This window comes from Cygnus atratus, chromosome Z (genome assembly GCF_013377495.2).
Source record: "Cygnus atratus isolate AKBS03 ecotype Queensland, Australia chromosome Z, CAtr_DNAZoo_HiC_assembly, whole genome shotgun sequence".
Lineage (NCBI taxonomy): Eukaryota > Metazoa > Chordata > Aves > Anseriformes > Anatidae > Cygnus > Cygnus atratus.
The window spans coordinates 37,084,053-37,102,608 of record NC_066396.1 but is presented as its reverse complement, the minus strand read 5'-3'; the positions used below and the strand labels follow the sequence as shown (position 1 = coordinate 37,102,608).

The 18,556-nt window shown below is 40.9% G+C and overlaps 1 protein-coding gene across 5 annotated transcripts in view; it reads left to right on the top strand.

Moving 5' to 3' along the window:
• Positions 1-18,556, top strand: part of TJP2 (tight junction protein 2) — a 65,144-nt gene that overhangs the window by 23,696 nt on the left and 22,892 nt on the right. For all 5 annotated transcript variants that reach the window (XM_050716289.1, XM_050716290.1, XM_035558523.2 and 2 more), the window contains exon 3: positions 17,757-17,810. In XM_050716289.1, coding sequence (XP_050572246.1) covers positions 17,766-17,810 — 45 coding nt within the window. In that variant the 5' untranslated portion in view covers positions 17,757-17,765. The remainder of the gene's footprint in view (positions 1-17,756; positions 17,811-18,556) is intronic.

Genomic DNA, 18,556 nt, shown 5'->3' with positions numbered 1-18,556 from the left:
CTATTATTTATGATTTCCTAATATATCTATTCAGCCTGCTGTATCCTTTCCTTTGCACATGCATACCTAGTAGATGGTAGGAAAGCATTTCAGGTGCTTGCTCCTTAGGATATGTAGCCCGTATGAGCTTTTTGCAGAGAATGCAGTATGTCCAGATAGACTGTCATTCCAGGCTTTGCAAACAGAGTTCTCAGAGACAAACTGTTCGCCTTTGAGCTACAGAGCTTGCTGTCAGGGTCAGCGCTTGGCACCGATTGCACTTATTTCTGCATCCCAGCACTGCAAGAATCTGCTGGATAATGTGCGTTTCTTCTAGTGGCCAGGGCTGATGGTTCTTCTGTACAGTGTTTCAGAGGCTTTTTGAAGAGTTGCAGGACAGAATGAATAACAGTTTACTTTATCAATTGGTTTGTTTTCCTACGTAATTTTATGTTTCATAAGTAGAAAAAATGGTCAGTGGTTTTGATTCTTCTGCTCAAAGAGTTGCGTGGGAACGTTTTTAAACAACCAAAGTGGCAGTAGCATAGCTGATTGGTAATGTGTGCACATGTGTTCCTTAGAGGGTGCCATCAGAACTCCTATTTCTGTGTATATCTGTACTAGCACTGTTTTGCTTGAGGACCTATGTAGTGGTTATGGTTTGGCTGTAAATTTTTATTTTCCAGCACTTCACATTTCCTGGAAATGTTTTGCTGTTCAGCATCAAAGGGGGTGATGTTGTTCCTGACTCTGCTCTTTGTCAGCAACTCCCCTCCAGTTGCTGACCAGCTTGACAAATACTTGTGTGTGCTTTATCTCGGCGTGGCTGGTGTACTACAGTAGGTCAGGCTGCAAAAGGCCTGGGGTCAGACTTTTAATGCAGAGTGTTGACTGCAGATGGATGCCTGCTGGCATTTCCAAAAGCTATCCTTTGGCAGTTGCACTCACCTAGTTATTTGTGGACAGTGCCCAGTGAACTTAAAGTAGAAGGATACAGAAGATGGAGGAAGAAGGTGGGGAGTTTTTCTGTCACATGCCTTGGACACACTTGCCAAGCTACTGATTAAATGTGGAAAAACCCTGTACCAGTGTACTGTTGGTACATCAGCCTCTGCTGTCCCTTGGGCTTATGAGAAATATTTATAATCCAGCCTGACACACAAGGATGCTTCAAGTGCATGGTTTGTTGTTTTCTGTGTAGCTTTTAATTTGACAGGTTATTATGATGCCGTTTTAACAGTATTGTGGTGTTAAACTATGGAATTGCACTCATTAAATTTCATTTACCAACTTCCCACTTCTTGTAATAACTTGACTCCATTTTCCATTCTTTTCTAAGTTTTCCTGCTTTACCTTGTAGAAGCTAGTGAATACTTTCCTTATGTCTTCTGCAGCAGTAAGGATGGACTTAAAAGTCATGGGTCACAATGATTTGAAAATGGATTTAATTCTTCTTGCCTTCTTACAAGGCTTGTTCGTCTATAGACAGGTACGTAATGTTTTTTTCTTAAGAGGGGAGGAACCAGAACACTTCATCATGGTTTGCTCCTGCTCGTTGTGTCAGAAAATCCTTGAGCATAAAATATTCTTTTATGTGGATAAAACTACAAGAAGAAAACTCTTTGTTCTGAATCGTGGTTGAGACTGAAGTTGCTGCTGAACTGAGCTTTGCTGTAGGCAATAACCAAATGGAAGCATTTCTTGATCCTGGTGATTCTGAGCCATGCAATTTCCTTCTAGCCACATGCACAGAAAGATTTTCGCTCTTTCCCGGTTCTTTCAAAGCCTTGTGTGATTTATGAAAGAGACTAGTAGTTGTGAAAGGAGGAATAAAATTTGCTCTGTCACTCAGCTGATTCAGTTCTGGTCAGTTTATCCTTTGTGCACTTCAGTGTGCAGTTCAGTGGAAATGACACTGTTTTGTAGGGGTGAGACAGTTTGGCTTCACTTAACGTTTGGAGAGATGCCTGAAGTTCCTTACATTGACGTTGCATGCATGAGAAGTGTTGACTGGGCAGAAAGATTGCATCAAGGGTTGTAGTTTCAAATTGTTCTGCTGGCATCCTTTCAAGTGAAGCAAGAATGGCTGCAGATAAACTCAGATTAGCACTATGGGAACAAATCAGCCAAGTGGAAGTTACTTGCTTGATATTAAAGAAAAAAGGGGTGGTTGACTTCAGTCCACACTCTTCCTCCCTCCCCACCCTCCTCCTGTGATTGACTGACTACTGTCATGAAATTACTCCGGTATTTTACGTAAGCTGGGAGGGTTCAAATGTTCTTTATGTCAATGTGTTTGGGTGTTAGCAATGTCATGTGCTAGTCCATAACTGCATGTTACACTTCAGCTTCACATCCTCCCTTGCCAAAGGACTGGGGAGAAGGAATGGAAAACACTTGAAACTTTTCCATCCTCATCTTCCCTTCTATTGCTTTCTTATCTTAAAGTATTCTACGAGTATGATCAGGTAAGTGGTGAGGTTCAGTGTAACGCAATTTTGTATGGGATAATAGGATGCTGGAGGAATTGGCCCAGAAATATGCAGAGCTGAGGGGAGTATTTATGCTTAGTTTTACTGTTTGAAAAAACAATTATAGTCCTCAGGAGGCCCCGAGGAGGAAACTTTGCTGTGAGCAAAGGGATTCTGAATGTGGTTTGCTAAGCAGGTGCGTCTGGCTTAACCTATTATCTCATGGTAATTGACGCATTGGGACAAAACTGAGTGATATTTTTGTTTGTTTGCTTGTTCCTCCTCTTCCACATGTACCGGGAGGAGTGTCAGTGTGAGACTTACAACCCTTCAAATGCAATCCCAGGAGACATTGTATGGATGTCAGGAAAAAATGCTGAACTCCTTTTGCAACAGATTTAGGTCTTGTGTTGGATACGAGCAAGATATGTTAAAGTTTAGGAGTGAACTTCAGCAATGTTTTCTGGCGTGGCTGAGTATGCTGTTGAGACACCTTGAGAGGGAGAGGTGGGTTGCTTAAGACATTGGGGGCAGGAGTGAGGTGGCAGAAGGAAAGGAAGGAGGAGAGGTCTGAGCAGTGGGACTAGGAAACAGAACTGTAAAAATTCTTTGAGAGCTGGAATATCAGAGAAGTGGGAATCTGCTTTACAACAAGGGCAGCAGAACAATCAATAATTTTGCTGTGTGGTGATTAAGAAATTTAGTGGCTCTGTAAGAGCTAGATAAGAAACAAGATACACAAGCCATTGTAGTATTTATCTGAGTGATACTGAAAGTACAAATTCACTCAAAACTACTGAATTCATTTTACAGAGATTTGAGTTTTTTAATTGTTAACTTTTAACATTTTTTTAACAAGTCTGAATTATATTCTTAGTATTATGGGCATTCAAATGAAGTTGCAGCTTTTTTTTTTTTAAATCTACCTTGTGTGACAGTGACCTTCTCTTACATTTATGTTGTGGTAGTAGTAGGATGTAGTCTTAAAGCTCAATATACCATCAAAACTTCTGCACTATACAGAACCTTATTCAAGTTTATTTCCGCCAGACAAGAAAAGAAAGCTAATGTGGCCATACATAATTGTACTGCAAAAGGAACGCTTGAACAAAAGCAAAATGCTTGTAAGAATATGGTGTATCACTCTCCTATTAATAGTTAGAACAAAGGAAACTAGAAAACTTAACAGGGAAAGAAAATCTAATGTGGTTTGGGACTGAGCTCAACAGCTAACAATTGTACAATTGTTTGAATTGTCTTGTATTATGACCGGATAATTAAATATAAATGCTGACCTGATTGGATTGTATCCCAGCAATGCATAGATCTTTTAACAAACAAGTTACATGAAGCAGTAGACCAATAACCAGGTTGTTTTTCTCAAATTTGGAAGTTTTCTTGGATAACTAATGACATTCATGCAATCAGAGTCTATAAGGGTCATGGAATAGCAGAAACAGGTTTTTGCAGCAGTAGTTGCTTGATGCTAGAATTGGTTGCTTCTAGGCCTTGATTTCCTGTTCTAATATGGGTGCCAGGAGCAGAAGCATTCAGAAACAGTAGCAGTAGAAGGTCCATCACTGAAGTTGAATAAAAATTGTAAATTGTATCCATCCACAGGATGGATATCTTTGGGTTTTGTTTCTTTCAAATTTTGAAGATGCAAGTGTAAAATGTACACTTCGGCTGCGCAGAATGGCTGATTCCGAAGTGGGACACTTGGGTAATAGCAGCTGTACTGACATTTTTCAGTTAAGCTGATAAAAAAAAACATTTAATTTACCTAGTGTAATGAAAATGGTTGTTTATGCCTACTGAGTTTTACCTCCCCATCCCACAGGTGCATCAGTACAAACAGTTTTTTATGGCTGCTAAGGAAAAAGTGTCCTTCTTAACTTATATTGTGCACAAACTGCTACTGCATTTTGTTTCTCGGACTTTGTTTGCATGAGCATCTTAAAGAGCAGAAAGTACAGCAACAATGTGAACAGAAATAAATGCTTTAGGTTTTACAGTTGAAGTAAGTAGAAGTGATGAAGTCAGACAACCTTTAAAGCCATTTTGGATTAGGGGGACTGTGAGTTTAGCGACCTGTCTGTCGTTACCTTCTTTGTAGAATTCAGAAAAAAATGTGTACAGCACCTTATTCCATACGGTATTACAAGCGAAAGTCCAGGAAAACTTTGGAAAAAGAAACAGTGCATGTGTGTGTATATTATATATACACATATATACATAAACACACACACACCCTGGAAAGTGAAGATGATTTATATGCTGCACACTCAAGTGCTATTGATCTAGCGGCCTTTTACCTAGATTAGTTTTGATCTTCAACTGAAATTGCTCTATTTGCAGCTTCTTATGTCCTGAAGCATTTATTTTGAAAAGAGGTGGTGGGGAAAAACACTTCATTGCAAGATTGAGCACACACTGAGCTGAGAGGTGAGGCTTGTGCTTTCCTTTAGGACCCCTGCAGTGCCTGTGGGAGAGTAAGTGAACGTTCCAGGGCTCTGCTGCTGGAGTGATGCTGCACGTCCCAGAACACTAATGGAAAGCAATTTCTGTTGTTCCTCTGAAACAACATGAACAGAAAAAAAAAAAATTAAATATATTTAAAAAAAAAAAAAAAAAAGAAGAGAAAAAAACTGATGGAAAAAATGTTAGTTTCCAAAGTGTTATTTCTCAAGAGGCAGAAATTACTTTCTGAAAAAATGAAGAAAATAATTTAATACATTTTTGCTCTTCTTTTTTCCCCCTGGAAATGGGATATGTTTTCTCCAAAATGGCAATTTTGTGTTTCAATTGAAGCTGTTCCCTGCACAAATTTTGAACAATTGGTTGTTTCCTGCTGGGGGAAGCACCAGAACAATTGCTGCATAATTTCAGTACGGTAATGACAGAACTGTTATTGGGCAAAAGATACTTGAGGGGACTTGCTCCTGAAATAGGTCTAAGCTGTATTTCTGAGAGTCTTTAAGTTTTTGGTGGGTATGACCTGTGGATCTTACAGCTGTATTCTGGTTACAATCAGTTTTTTCTTCTCTTGAATAGACTTCTGTTTAGTTTGTAATGAGATACTGTACTGTTCTTTGATGCATATGTATGTATCTAAGCTCAACAGAATTCAGCTGTAACAAAAGTAGTCTACTCTGCTCATCCTTTCCACCCCCTCCCAGGCTTTTTAGAACTTTTGCATGTATATTCTTGGTGTAGCATGCCAAGGTTGTAAACTGATCATGAGTTTACATTCTGAATTTGTTACAGTCTACTGGGAATATACCTCTTTTTGCCCTTCACATTGTTTTTTCCTTATGACAGTGCTAAATAAGGACTGCTCTTTGTAGCATGTTCTCAGAAGAGCTCAGGTGGCTGTTTTTGCATTTGTCCTCTTCTAATAGTTACAGAAGGAGCAGTTGTTAAAAGCATAGTTGTGCAATAAACATAGTTTTAAAAAACACCATATAATCCTATGTAGTTTCTAGGTACTGAGTTGGAATGATTGACTCTCATTCTTACTGGCAGAGAAAACAAATACTGTGGAATACAAGTGAATGGACTTCAGAAAGTTCCTGTGTGTGTTTTGTTTGCCTTTTCCAGTTTAACAAGAAATTACACCTTTGTCTGAAGTCCTTTAAGGTGTCGTCATTCTGCTGATGAGAAGTAGGAGCAGGCAAGTGTAAAGGTACTTAACTACTTGCATTCAGGTCCAACAGTAGGCTAGAATAAAAAGCTTTACTCCAAAAACATGACAGTGATTCTTTTTATTGTTAGTACTGAAATGTAGTGTTGCTAACTTTATATGAGTCATTTTGTATTGGTTTAAAATTCTTGTTCAGAATTTTTCTGCTACTCATTTCCATGGGGTCTTGGTAGGATTGATAAGTAATATGCATGGTTTATCTCTAGAGTACTAAATGTTTCTCCATTTTCAGAGCATAAATGTTCTGGGGGGACGTGTCTATTTCCTTTATATAAACTGTGCAATTAATCCATGACATAGTTGTGGAAGAAAGTGACTTAACAAAGCTGATTTAAAAAAAAAAAAAAAAAAAAGCATGGTTGCCTGATAATATAAATATGTGCTCCTAAAAATTGAGATTAAATAAAAAAAATAATAATAATTCTGTTAAAACAAGGTATTAGTATTTTAGAATAACAGAATAAGGTCCCTTCCAACCCAAACCAAAGATCTCCCAGTTCCAACCCCACTGCCATGGGCAGTGACACCTCCCACCAGACCAGGTTGCCCAAAGCTCCATCCAGCCGGGCCTTGAGCACCTCCAGGGATGGGGCATCCACAGCTTCTCCGGGCAACCTGTGCCACTGCCTCACCACCCTCATAGTAAAGAATTTCTTCTTTATATCTAATCTGAACCTACCATCTTTTATTTTAAAACTATTACTTCTATCACTACACCCCCTGACAAAGAGTCCCTCCCCAGCTTTCCTGTAGGCCCCCTTTAGGGACTGGAAGGCTGCTGTAAGGTCTCCCCAGAGCCTTCTCTTCTCCAGGCTGAACAACCCCATCTCCCTCAGCCTGTCTTTGTAGGAGAGGTGCTCCAGCCCTTTGAACATCATTGTAGCCCTCCTCTGGACTAGTTCTAACAGGTCCATGTCCTCCTTGTGCTGTGGGCCCCAGAGCTCAGCGCAGTGCTCCAGGTGGGGCCTCACAAGAGCAGAGCAGAGGGGGAGAATCACTTCCCTCACCCTGCTGGCCACACTGCTTTTGATGCAGCCCAGGATACAGTTGGCTTTTCTGGGCTGCATGTGCACATGCATGTGCACGTTGTCAGCTCATGTTGAGCTTCTCATCCAGCACCACCCTCATGTCCTTCTCCTCAGGGCTGCTCTCAATCCTTTCTCCACCCAACCTATATTTGTGCTTGGGATTGCCGCAGCCCAGCAGTAGGACCTTGCACTTGGCCTTGTTGAACTTCTTGAGTTCCAGAAGTTTCAGAAGAAGGAGTTCAGAGAACCACCTCTCAAGCCTGTCCAGGTTGCTCTGGATGGAATACCTTCCCTTCAGTGTTGACTGCAGCTTGGTGTCGCTGGCAAACGTGGTGAGGGTGCACTTGATCACACTGTCCGTGGCACTGACAAAGATGTTAAATAGCACCGGTTCTAGTACTGACCCTTAAGGAAGACCACTTGTTACTGATCTCCACTCAGACAGTGAGCTGTTGACCGCAACTCTTTAAGTGCGACCATCCAGCCAATTCCTTACCCACTGAGTGGTCCATCTGTCAAACCCATGTCTCTCTAGTTTAAAGACATGGATATCATGGGGACAGTGTCAAATGCTTTGCACGAGTCCGGGTAGATGACATCAGTTGCTCTTTCCCTATCCACCAATTCTGTAACCCTGTCACAGGCCACCAGAACATTCAAGGTAATCCCTGAATATTAACCAGCTTTCTTGGATCCTATTTCCCTTCGGGGCTTTGTTCCACGGTGTTCTAGCAAGAAGATCCCCCAAGAGGATATGTCACCTGTCCCTGCCCTCTCTTTAATCCCGACCCACAAGCTCTCTCAGCGCCTCACACATCCCCAGGCAGGGCTCCACGCACTCCAGCTGCTTTTTTTTTTTTTTTTCCCTGCCTGTCCTTCCTAAAGAGCCTGTATTCCTCCATTCCAACACCCCAGTCACATCTGTGTAATGTCGATGAGGTCATAGCCCTGCAGGCGTGCACACATCTCTAACTCCTTGTTTACTCCCCGTGCTACACGTGTTAGCACTGAGACACCTGAGTCGGCCCCGATGAAGCTGGCCGGAGTGGCTGGAATTCCTTTGTGCCACTCTTCAGGTGCTCTTCTCCTGCGCAATTCTTGTCATTTTTAGTCTGAAATAAAAGTTTCAAAGTAGGATTTCAGCCTAAAAAGATATTGGGCCCTTCTCAAGATTTTTTTTTTATTTATACAGATTGTACTTATGAAAATCGCTCAAATGCCAAACTATTCTGACAAATAAGTTAAGATATTGTATAATAATGAGTCCAGCTCTTCACAGCAATTGCCATTTTGTGTGCGAAAGTGATAGTCTGAAGTTGCGAACTTGAAACAACTGCTGTGCTTAACTTTCTGTGCAGCAAGGGGGACTGCGTGGGCCTCTGTTACAGCATCACCGCACCACCTAGTGGCTCTCTGGATTAATTGTGAATCGTGCACTGAATCTGTGCTCTGCGTTTTCCCAACGTGCATGGATTGTCGACATTTTGAGGAAATAACTTGTCAGCTTGTCTTCTACGAATTTCCCAAAGATGCTCGTTTCTAGAGGCAAAGAAACAAAAACCTTGGTGGGCATGAGTAGAAGAAATCATCTTAAGAAAACAAGCAAACAAATGAACAAAAATATTTGTGGGGGTTTTATTAGCTTTTTCTAAAGTGACCTGAACTCAAAATGCTTTTGGAAATTCTTAATACTCCTCCTTCTTTCTCTCAAAAGGGTTAGTCTGCTTTCTGAGAGTCTTCAATATAATTGGTGAGTGTCAGGCTTTAAAGGTTAGGGAAACAAGTTTCCCATGCAGTATCTTTTTGACAGTGACAGATTAAAAAAAAAGTTCCACGAAAAAACAGTTAATGTTTTTTCCAAATGATATATGCATTGCACAGACAATTATATGCACAGTATATGCAATTATATTGCACAGTACAATTATGTACAGCCTCCCTGGTTTTGTTTAGGAGTTTCTTTAATACGTAATTAAAATCAATAAAACTATTCGGAGATTATGTGCTTTACTCAGTAATCCAGCAAAAGGATTTCTAATACCACATTCTGTAGTGGCTTTTTTGTAGCATCCAGGCTATTTGTTATCCCCTTTATTATAGGGAATTGAAGAGTAATTAAATATCTGCAAAACTCAAATCCTGTGTTTCTATTTTGATCTGGCTTTAACTGTATCCAGGCAAAATTCTGCAAAAAAATCTTTGAGCTGAAGATACAATTTTGATTTCACCACTGTGAACCACTCTAAGAGTTCTAGTGCAGGGACTGCCATAATGGGCAGATCGTGTGATATCCTTCATTGCATTTAAGCTTCATGTGTCACTCACACACCGTGAGCTGGATTAAGTGATACAGTTTGAATTAAAAAGCACACAATTTATCAGAGCTCTGGATCAGTGGAGATGTTGTGTACGTATGCAATTTTTTCATCTCCTTTGGCTTTTAAAAAAATAGTAGTAGTTGTGTACTAGAAGATCTGGAACGTTGCAGTGTGAATTAGTAGCAGGGCTACAATGAAAATGGGACCGGGATGTGTGTTCGTCACTTAGCGTTCCAAGTAGTGTAGTGAACAGTACTGTTGCCATTTGTCTCTTCAGTTCTGCAACGGAATCACAGAATCATTAACGTTGCAAAATACCTCCAAGATCATCTGCTCCAACCATTCCCCTACTACCAATGTCACCCATTAAACCATGTCCCTAAGCACCAGGTCCAACCTTTTCCTTGAACACCCCCAGGGACGGCGACTCTACCACCTCCCTGGGCAGCCCGTCCCAATGCCTGAGTGCTCTCCTGAGAAGAAATGTCTCCTCATTTCCAACCTGAACTTCCCCTGGTGCAACTTGAGGCCATTCCCTCCAGTCCTATCGCTAGTTATCTGCGAGAAGACACCAGCCCTCAGCTCCCCACACCTTCCTTTCAGGTAGTTGTAGAGAGCAATAAGGTCTCCCCTGAGCCTCCTCTTCTCCAGACTAAACAACCCCAGTTCCCTCAGCTGCTCCTCACAGGACTTGTGTTCCAGGCCCTTCACCAGCTTCGTAGCCCTTCTCTGGACACGCTCCAGGGCCTCAGTGTCCTTCTTGTAGTGAGGGGCCCAAGACTGAACACAGTACTTGAGGTGTGGCCGCACCAGAGCATTGTACAGGGGGATGATCACTTCCCTGGTCCTGCTGGCTGCACTATTCCTGATACAGGCCAGGATGCCATTGGCCTTTTCTTGCCACCTGGGCACACTGCCGGCTCATGTTCCTAGTAAAAAAAATCTGATAATATGGGATCAGTCTGCTTGTTACAAGCAAATTACCTTTGCTATGTCCTGTTGCAAAGTATTTGTTTCTGTCAAGTAATCTGGGAAAAAGCAAAGCTATATCCAATGTATAGGCTTTAACTGATAAGGGGAAGATGAGACTGTTGCAGTGCTTCTTTCCACTTGAAAGAATTTTTCTTCTTCAAAGGATGTCATTCCAGTGCTGAGCTGTAGGTATACTTACTTGTACAGTAAGTGACAGGGCTTGTGTTTTCTTTTTTTTTTCTTTTTTAGCTCCTGCATCCTGATACATACCCATCTTGACACTAGCAGCCATCTTGATTTTACTCGAATGTGGGAGTAGGACTGATGTTCCTAAATACAGTGTGTCTTTTAACATGGAGTTACCCCTTACGTGTGTTTCTCTTTCATGACAATACGGGGGAAAAAAAAGGTTTTCTGCCTTGATGAAGAGCAATTTAGTGTTACTCCTAGTGGTTATCTTTTGCAAACCACCTTCCAACACTTCTCTTCCCTTAATCTGAGCTGTTCACTGTTCTGGAGACCCATTTTTTAAGTACAATCCGTTGCTCTTTTGGGAATTGCACTATTCCTACACAAAAAGTAGGAAATATTTCAATTAAGTGTTTTTTTTTTTCTTTTTTTTTTCTTTTGTGAGATGTTGCCTTTATTATAAAGATCCACAGATAAATAATTTTTCTCATCCTCCTAGATCCTACACATACATCTGTATAATATGCAGATACTTAATGAAAACACTTAAGTTGGAGCCTTCTTACTTCAAAGTGGCTTGAGTACCCTTATTTACAACAGGGTGAAAGGCCTGGTGAAGGTGCAGTTCCTCTTCGGTCATTTTTCAGCGTGGTAATCCAGAACGCTTGATAGCTTCTGGATCCACTATTTGTGTTAACTGATTGTCTTTTCATAGTCAACTTTAATTAGCCTAGAACGCTACAGCCTACAAAATTCCTGCTGAAAGAGAGCAAGTGTGAGCCTTTATACCACAAACTGGTACAGAGCTTGCTTCTTTTTTTCACTAAGCCTCTACTGTCTGTTGAGGAAGTCTCATGGGGGTCCTCCAGAAGCTGAAGTGGATCAGAATCTTGGAATGCCCATAAATCTAGTGTAATCCAGTTCTGTATCATATAATTGCCTTGAAACAGGCAGGCAACATGTGGGCAGTTTCTCAATCCTTTGCTGCAGTCTACAGCCTTTGTGGCCAGGAATGCTGCTGACATCTTGAAACAGCTATGGCATATTTCCACTCAGCTGCTCATGTCATTGAAAAGCCTCTATTGCCAGAACATCGTGACATTCTGAGGTTACTCTGCAGTTTTCTTGAAGTTCTGCCTCTCTTCTCAGAGTCCCGGTTTCTAGAACAGATCATCATGGTTAGTTTTTAATTTATTCTCCCCACATGAATCACAAATGCTTTATTGTCTCGATAAACTCTGGATAGACTCTGGATAGACAAAGAACCAAGGTGTGGTTCACTGCTTGGTGTTCAGCTTTTCTTCAAAGGGAGCTTCAATTTCTAACGTTTGTAGATAATTGGGAAATGGATATGAATGTCAAAGGCTTGTAATTACAACTGTAATCTTGTGTTGTGTGTGAAATTAGTCTTTAGATAGTTTCCATTAGTCTTTGCAAAGAGTCAGGCAGGTAAAGTCAAAAGACAGTGGTGGTTGTACCATTAAAAGTAGGTACCATGGATCTACTGGGACAGTGATTTAAAAAGAAAAAAAAAATCCTCCAGGCCACCTCCACCTGCTCCACCGGGGGCTCCTCCACGGGCTGCAGCGTGGAGATCTGCTCCATGTGGGACCCATGGGCTGCAGGAGGACAGCCTGCTCCACCAGGGGCCTCTCCACAGGCTGCAGGGGAACTGCTCTGGAACCTAGAAGGTCTCCTGCCTCTCCTTCTGCACTGTCTGCAGGTGCCTGCAGAGCTGCTTCTCACTCCTCTCTCTTCCAGCTGCTGTTGCACAGCAGGTTTTCTTCTCCCCCTTTCTTAAATCTGCTCTCACAGAAGCGCAAACAACATCACTTACTGGCTGGCTCTGGCCAGTGGCAGGTCCCTTTGGGGCCAGCTGAAACTGGCCCTTATCTGACATGGGGCAGCTGCTGGATTCTTCTCACAAAGGCCACCCCTGGATCCCCCCGCTACCTAAGCCTTACCACGTGAATGCAATACAGCGATGATCTCAACTATTTCCACAAAGCTCCCGGGACAGTATTCCATCAGCACACTTGCTCCAGAGCCAGGGGTCCCCAGCCAGAGGCCGGTGTCAGTGCACTTCCCTGAATAGTGTTTGCCCTCGATAGCTGAGTGCTTGGGTACAAAGCTCTGCACACTCCAGTTCTGCTGGCTTGCTGAAAGTGCAAGAGGTCAATGGGGTCACACTTGAAATGCCAGAAGTTGAATTCGGTTTTTTAATGGAAGAACCTTAAACTCCACATTTTCCACTGTTGTCCATCTTCAGCAGTTAAAACTCCTCTGCTCTTGAAAAAATGTGGTCTGTGGATGGGGTTTTTGCAGGGAGAAGTGTTGTGCACTTGGCATGGCTTCCTGTCTGTTTCACATTTTAAATTGCTTGCTCTGTGCCTTCTTGCTTTCTGGAGCCATGTCACCAGTCTTGCCAATGTTTAAATGTAATTTTACATGTCCAGATGAAGGGATTACTCGCACATTTACACTTATTTCTGCATAAGGACTTCCAGATTCAGCAGTTGAAGTGTTAAGAATTGATAGAGGCTGATAAACACAGTTTAAAATACCCTTCACTCCATTAACTTGAGTAATTTTTACTATGAAATGCTATAGTCAGAATATAAACTTGCGGGTAATCTGCATTGTGCTTCTCCACATGTCTTTCTTGAAATTGCAAGTACCCCGTTTCTTTAAAGTTTCAGATTGGTTTGGGGGGGAGAAGGGGGAGGGCAATATGTGCTTACAAGAAGAATATCTTGCTAACTATTGATCTGTTTCTGACACTTAAAATAGTAATGACTTTTATTATTTTTAAACATAAGGATATGCTCCTGGGTTTCTCTGGGGCCACTGAAAGTGAGAGTTAGTGAAACTCCGAGCAGATTTCCCTGCTGTGTTTTTGATGTGTTTCTGTGTGAAACGGGCAGCAGGATTTGTTTGAGTATGTAGGCCACTATTGTATTAGAATTACATAACCGCGTTGAGTGGTAGAAACAGATGAAAAGACTGAGATGCACGGCGTCCCCTAACAGATTATATCCTGCAACAATGAAGACGGCTCAAGCTCTGCAGAGAATGTGGTCACATGCAGTCAAAAAGTTGAGGATTTTAAGGGGGCACGTGAGTTGCTTTTTGTTGCATCTTGCTCCAGGTCTTTCCTCCCCCCCCCCCCCCCCCCCAGTGCCTTCCTCCTTCCCCCTCCAACTCACTTTCATAGCCAGATGACTGCAGTGGCAGGTCTTCTGGTGGTGTTTTTCTTTCACTGTGAAAGAAGCTGGCTTGGGTCATCTCTCAGTAGCAAGGAGGTGCATAAATAAATCTCTGACGACTGTCAGTGGGAGTTGCAACAGCTGCCTGTTCGTAGCACGCGGGTGATTTTAGCACTTTGCATTGTTTCCTGCCAGAGATTCAGTTAAGCGGTCTGTTCTGGGCACATAGAAAGTACCTATCATTTGGGTATAGGAGAATTAGGCAGATTTAAGCAAATCCTGAGCACAGTGTTCTTATTAGAAGTGGACTGACTTTAGTCACTAATGAATACAGACAAGCTAATTGCAGTAATTTATGTTTGCTGCAGCTAGCTGCTATCTGTGTGAAACCTTGCAAAGCAGTTACTGTTGGTAATTGGAGGTGGGATCCTTACTGTTTAGCCTGTCTTTCTCTCACCAGTGTTTTGATGCACAATCTTGCAGTGAAATGGCAATGCTACAAGGGATATCCAGGCTGCTCAGGATGCCTTTGTGTTTCCCTATCGATGAAGTGTGAAGAAATTGGCAAGGGTGTGGGGGTTTTTGTAACCCACCACTTGATGCCTTCAGAGGAGAGTCATTATTAGATGTGGAATAACAGGAATTTTGTTACTGTGGTGGAGACTTTAATTGTAGTTTTGATGAAGTCCTCAACTGGTGATTTATGACATGTCTCTCCCTCCCTCTCAATCTTCTCCATTAATCTGTCAGTATGGGTTAGTATCGTGGCAATGGCAAGCAGCAGTACTTTTTATGATGTTAAAGAGATTATTGCTTAGAGATTTGAGGGAGTACAGATGTGTTATGTGCCTTACGGGCTTCCAAGGTGACCACTCAGTTCTCTGAACTGTGTTACATAGCCTGCATAGCTTTATCAGTATGGCAGAGCTGGCCCTGTTGTCTTGGTAATTATGTTGCACAAAATCAGCTTGCAAGTACATCCTGTACTTTCCTTCACTAATATAGCACACAGCAACTGGGAGGCAGTTTCCCGAGGAGCAGTTCCTAAAAATGTATTACTTACAAATTACAAAGTGAATTATTTAATTGGCTTTTGTTTGATGCTTACTAACAGCTCCAAGCCAAAAATACACCCCCTCCCCCAAATTTGCAAAGGAAGTACTTGAAGACCATAAATGATACTCTGAGGAACTCCTTCAAGGTACAGATGCGTGATGCTGTCGGCTCAACATCTTGGAGGTTCTTAATCGTAGAGGCAGTAGTTTCCTTTCCTTTCTTTTACTTGTTTTTGTTTCCAGATACCGCAAGACTTGCTTGTCAGACCAAAATAAACTTAAGTACATCAGGTTACAATGCTTTGACTTACTACACAATGAATCTCTTCCATTGTGTAGAAGGTTCTACTTGTGCCACTACGGATGGGAGGTATCATGTTCTTGAAGGAAATTCCTGTCAGCTTAGCCATTTCATACCTATAAATCCATTTTTCAGTATCTTTACTATGCTTTCCTCAGTCCCTTTGCTGCACTGTTGTACTGAATAAGCAGTCATTTCTCTCAGAGTGTCCTTCAGCAGATGGAATATCAAAGACCTGATGTTAGAGTTGCTGGAAGAGCAGGGTGAGGGTGCTGCTCTCCACCCTTAAGGGCAGCAAGTTCTTGCCTGTTGCACCCTGTTTTGTCTGCGCAGAGCTGGTCTCAGTGTGTTGGGTTGGTACGTAGTGTCGGTAAGGTCCGCAGGCAGAGCAAATTGAATACAAGTGAAGTTCTTGTCACACCTGTAAGTTGTTTTGGGCTTGTGTACAGTAAGAAGGATGGAAAAGATTTTGCATCTAACCCGCATCTGCAAAATTTGAACCCAGATGCTTGTCCTTTAAATTTTACCCATCATTTGATCCTTTCATTTCTAAAATTCTCTTCAGTGAAGCCAACTGGAATTTAAATGACACTGAGGCCTTTCTTTAGATCAGACTTTTTCTGCAAAGCTTAAAAATACCATATAGAAAAGTAGGACAGTAATGGTGTAACCAAGGGTCACTAGTAGGCAAACTATCCATTTTCATACATGCAAAACAGGCAATCCAAGTCACTTCTATTTATCACAGTGGCTCAGAATAAGCATGTAGTTAAGGAGGAATTTATTAATTTATTTTTACCTTATTTTTATTTTACCATAGACATCCTCTATGTAAGGGAATGTATGTAGTGAGACAGTTCAGTGTCAGCTAGCTGAAGGGTCAGATATGTCAGCTGCTAACATGGAAATATCAGAGGAAATAATTTCACCATGTGCTTCAGCAAACAGAGTAATTAACATATCCATGGACATGTATGTTTTAATAAGTTGTAAATGCCACTCATTCTTACCTGTTCTAGACAAGTAGAAGTTTAGAAATACTTACTTGTGTCAATTTTAATACGATATCCTCTCTTAACAGCCATGTGAGATGTGTTTTTAATTATACCTGAAGGGTCCTAGAAACTGGAAAGTGTTGTCCATTTTCTGGGCGAAAAGTATTGATGCATATTTAACATCATTCAGTGTTGTTAACTTGCTGATAAGAATGCTGAATATTTTACATTTTCCTTCAGGAACTCTAAGCAGGACTTACACTGATGTTTGGTTTTTAATGTGGTGACCGTGCAATGGAAAACATAAACTTCATTCTGCTTTGGAGTGCTCAAAATCCATTGGGAGAGTACTTTGTGGTGTTCCTTGCATTTGATAAATGGCTTCCATGGCTCGTTAAATAGTTGCTGACTGCCAGGCAACAGTTACTCTTGAAAAATAAGGGATTCTTTAAAACAGAGGCATACTCTTCTTGTGTCACATCTCTTATCTGTTTTTGGTTGTTTGTTTGGTTGGTTGGTTTGTTTGCTTTTTTTTCTTTGGAGTTTAGCTGCCAGTAATCCCTTTAAAGCCTTTATAAAGGCCATTAAGTCAAAAGCAAGCTTCTGTCTGAACTTCTGCTTCCTGACAAAACTCTTACCTTATCAAGAAAGATGTCCTTTTTCAGCAGTAAAAACACATAAATCTATGGCTTGAGTATATGCATGCACATACTCATGCAGTGCTTGGATTTTTCTACTGCAAAAGTGTGCTTTGCTTTGTGAAAGTTTTCAGTGTCAAATACAGTGGTTCCTTTTTTCTCCTGGTTTAAAGGCCAGAAGCTGGCTATGTACTTACTGTATGATGAATCACAGCTGGGTGATTATTCTGTATTGTATTTTAAGCTGTGATGTTGGAAAGATTTCAGGTTATATCATGTAAGATAAACTGGTCAGTTCTGGATCAGTTTTAACTGGAAACGTGGGAGGGGGAAAAAAAAGGATTTTTGAGAAGTGTCATAGAAATGGATATACCAGTGCTATATAGTGATAACTGTTTTTTGTAAAACTGAATTTCAGAAGGGGAATTAAAATATTTAATTGTGTAATTTGGGGTGGATTTAGCATTTGTTAAATCCACATGTACTAAAAGGAAAAGATCCGAAGGCTTATTGGTTTTGAAGATCCCAGTTTCAACTGCTGAATGGTATACTGGTATGGACAGGTCTTCGTTAGGGAGTTCGTGTTATTTAAATCTGGACTATATAATGCTAGTGTGATCTGAATGAATTGCTTACGCTGAATGAAATGTTTCCAGAAAATGAGGATGAACTGTTAAACCAGTGAAATTTGAAGACAGTCTACCAACCTCAGTCTATTAACATTTTTTTCCATTTTAAAATAAATAATCATTAAATACATGCACTTCATACTAACTCTACCAAATGCTTAGAATATATATATTTATTTTTATTATATTTATATCTGTGTTTTAATGGGGTATTTCACAGTTTAGATTGTTGTGTGCTTTGTGTTTTGCTAATTGGTTTCTGTGTGCAACAGGCCCCAGGCATGGAAGAGCTGATATGGGAACAGTACACTGTGACCTTACAAAAGGTGAGCGCCTGTTATATTTTTGGTTTTCAAATATTCAATTACTGCAGTAGTCTAATTATGTTTTACTATAAATGTCATTATCATATATGAGTCAAGAATATAATTAATGTCTTGTGTAAATCAGATATCTTTTCTATTTTAAAGCTTAATTGCTAGTTACTCATACTATAACGTGACTCTAATGGTAAGAGTAAATTAAATTAACCGTTTAAGTGCTACACTTGCTTTTATTTCATGTTGGTTATGACAGTCTAATATACCACATGCCAGCCACATAGCTAAATTCATCAATGAATAACCTTAAAAACAAAGCAGATGGCTTTATCAAGCAGTTGTGTTTAATGTCCAAGCTTTATAATTATCACTAAACACATTTTCTCTGATTTGTTCATATCTTGCATATCTAGCAGTGTAGAATCTAGTGGAAAATTACTGTTATCTAAATTTCTAAAATATGTGGGCTACAGATGCCACCTTAACAGTTACATTAAGAAAAGATGAATTTATACTCAATGTATACTAAGTCCTTTTGAGTTAAAGAAAGTACATCTCTTGCTTCTGAGTTCTGTCATGGCTAGGCCACCATAACACAGTACAGGATGTGTCCTTCAGCAGCAGTGGTGGTCTTCCCAACTGTTTTGATGATCTGGGTTCGATGAGTAGGTTTTCCTGTGCTGTTAACATTTTTTTTGCATTCTGCAATGAAATCACCTTGATGACCACGGCCTGAGGTAAAACAGTCATCT